The sequence below is a fragment of the Triticum dicoccoides genome, chromosome 5A, assembly GCF_002162155.2.
Source record: "Triticum dicoccoides isolate Atlit2015 ecotype Zavitan chromosome 5A, WEW_v2.0, whole genome shotgun sequence".
Classification (NCBI taxonomy): Eukaryota; Viridiplantae; Streptophyta; class Magnoliopsida; order Poales; family Poaceae; genus Triticum; species Triticum dicoccoides.
In genome coordinates this window covers 348940082-348942561 of record NC_041388.1, presented here as the reverse complement: position 1 = coordinate 348942561, position 2480 = coordinate 348940082, and the positions used below count along the sequence as shown (strand labels likewise).

Here is a 2480-nt window from a genome sequence, read left to right as displayed (position 1 = left end):
AGGCGCCGGCGGCAGACACCTGTACGTGGCAGCGCCATTATGCTGTGCATGGGACCTCGGATTGGGACGGGGCCACCCACAGTAATCGGACTCCATGGCCATGCTAGGATTTGCTAGCCCCTGCTGTACGTGTCCGGGCTGATGATAAACACCGGAACATTCCAGTAGAGCAGTACAAAATGTAGCAATGCGCTAGCTATATGAGTAGCCATATGAGTATTGAGGATGATGATGATGATGTTGTACTTGTATACATGGCTTCGGAGCAGTAGACAAAAAACATGGACCCCAATAACTGGCGAACGCTCACTGCGAGGGTGGTATTTGCGAACGTTTTTGCTGGCATTTTCTTCATATAGTTCCATGGTAATTTCCCATTTCTGAGAAGAAGAAATTTACCGTTTGATCTCGCGTCGCAACTAAAACTGCCAGCAAAGTGTGTTCGCTTGCCATCCACTTCCGAGGAAACGTCAACCACTCAACATTGCCCAAAAAGATTCATCAAAAAGGCATGCATGGAAAACTCTTAACATGAAATGCTTATTGCTAGCTACTCGTAGCACTAATGAACAAATAAACGGCACAGGACGAAATACATGCATGTGTGTGTATCTGTGTATAGATTCTACCATCGTTATCAGGTGTCGGTTTCTTGCCTCGTGCTGCGCGCGCTCGCCGGCGACGCCCACGGGAGGTCCTGATCTGTCGGGGACGACGAGCCGGCAGGGAGCACGGGGAGCCTCCTGCCGCTGCGGCCCCACTGCCAGATCTTGGACACCGAGAAGCTGTCGCCGCGGCTGGCGGCGCAGACCTTCTTGCCCTGCTGGTCACTGCTCGCCGTGGTCACGCCGGGGCGCATGGCCGCGCTGCCGTCGCCGGGACGCCAGTGCACGGACACCACCAGGTTGTCTTCGGCGAGCACGTACTGGTAGGAGGAGCCCATGGAGAAGCACCTCCTCGCGTCGAGGCGGCTGCTGGTGCCCGCCTCGACGTCGACGGCGGTGTTGTTGTTGCCCTGGACGTTCTTGAACCGGCCGAGCCTGACCGGAAGCACGACGGTGCTTGCGACGACGACCTCCTTTGACGCGTCCTCCTGCTCCTGCTTCTGCTCCTCGATGTCCGGCTCGCCGGCGGCGTCCGCGGCCGCCGCGACGGCGGAGGGCGCGCGAACCGACAGCACGGTGCGGCAGAGCGGGCAGGTGGAGCTGGAGCGGAGCCAGGTGTCGATGCAGGCGACGTGGAACGCGTGGCCGCAGAGCGGGAGCAGGCGGAGGCGGTCGTCGGCGGCGAACTCGCTGAGGCAGACGGCGCAGTCGAACTGGCGCTGCCCCTTAGCGCCGGAGCTGCCGGAGAGCTCGGCGTAGGCGAACGCCGGCAGCGCGTCGATGGCGGCCTGGTCGAGGCCGGGCCCGGCGCCGTCCTCGTGCAGGTGGAACAGCTGCTGCAGCTGCCGCTCGACGGCCTCCGCCCGGGCATTGGCGCGGTGGCTCTTGAGGAAGAGCCGGCGCAAGATGTGCATCAACCCGCAGACGAGCAGCACCACGGCCAGCACGACCGTGATGAAGAGCACGGCCGGCGTGATCCTGGCCGCCGTGGCCGACGGCCCCCCCGGCTCCGGCGTCGTGACAGCCGCCTCGGGCGCGCCCACGAATCCATCATCGCCGGCCTTGATCTCCCGCCCGAGGAGCGACAAGCCTGCCACCCTCCTCACCGTCGCCATGCTCCTCCTCCCTCCGTCGCCAACGCAGCGCTCATCCACGACAAAACCCGAAAAGAAACGCCCAGCTATATATCCACTACCGCCGAGTGATCCCAGATAGCTCTCGGTAGGCGGAGGGATCAGTTGGAGTGGAACGATCGGGCACCGAACGGAAAGAAACAAAAGATCCCTCGGTGAGGTCAACCGGGAAGGAAGCTACGCACCAAACCTAAACCTTTTTCCGCGATGCAGAATATTGTATCCTCCTCCTCCGCCTACTCACTTGACCATCTTCCTCCTCTGTCTCGTTGGGCTGTGTATTATTGGCGTACGTACGTACGTACCAATCTATTCGGCGCTGGTGTGGTGTATGGTATGGTATGGTTATGGATGGGTCGCCGTGTGCGGTTAGCGGGGCGTTGTCTACCAGTACGCCGCCCGCCCGGGTGGTTGGCGGGAGGGGAGGATGGATACCTGGGCGGGCGCCACGTGAAGCTTCTTCCTCTTCCTCCCAACGTTGGGCTCAGCTAGCTGGGTTCAGTCGGGTTGAGGCTCGTCACTTGTGACATACGGAAAGTGCGGGGAGGGAATAAATAAGGAGAGGGAACAGCATGTCAGCGTTGGAGGTGGTTGAGCGAGCGAGCCGGGGTACTTCGACCCGTGGACCCATCCTCGCTGAAATCTGGAGGCATGGCATAATTGCCGCGACGGCGACGGCTGACCCGGGCCCCGTGGCCGGTCCGGCCAAGGCCAGCGAGCGAGCTCGATCGTAGCCACCACG

The 2480-nt window shown here is 61.1% G+C and overlaps 1 protein-coding gene across 1 annotated transcript; it reads right to left on the bottom strand.

The window, feature by feature from the left end:
- Window positions 1-476: 476 nt before the first annotated feature.
- On the bottom strand, window positions 477-2244 carry LOC119301454 (RING-H2 finger protein ATL46-like). Its single transcript, XM_037578416.1, has one exon. The coding sequence runs from the start codon at window positions 1718-1720 to the stop codon at window positions 638-640; it is 1083 nt and encodes a 360-aa protein (XP_037434313.1). The 5' UTR covers window positions 1721-2244; the 3' UTR covers window positions 477-637.
- Window positions 2245-2480: the final 236 nt, after the last annotated feature.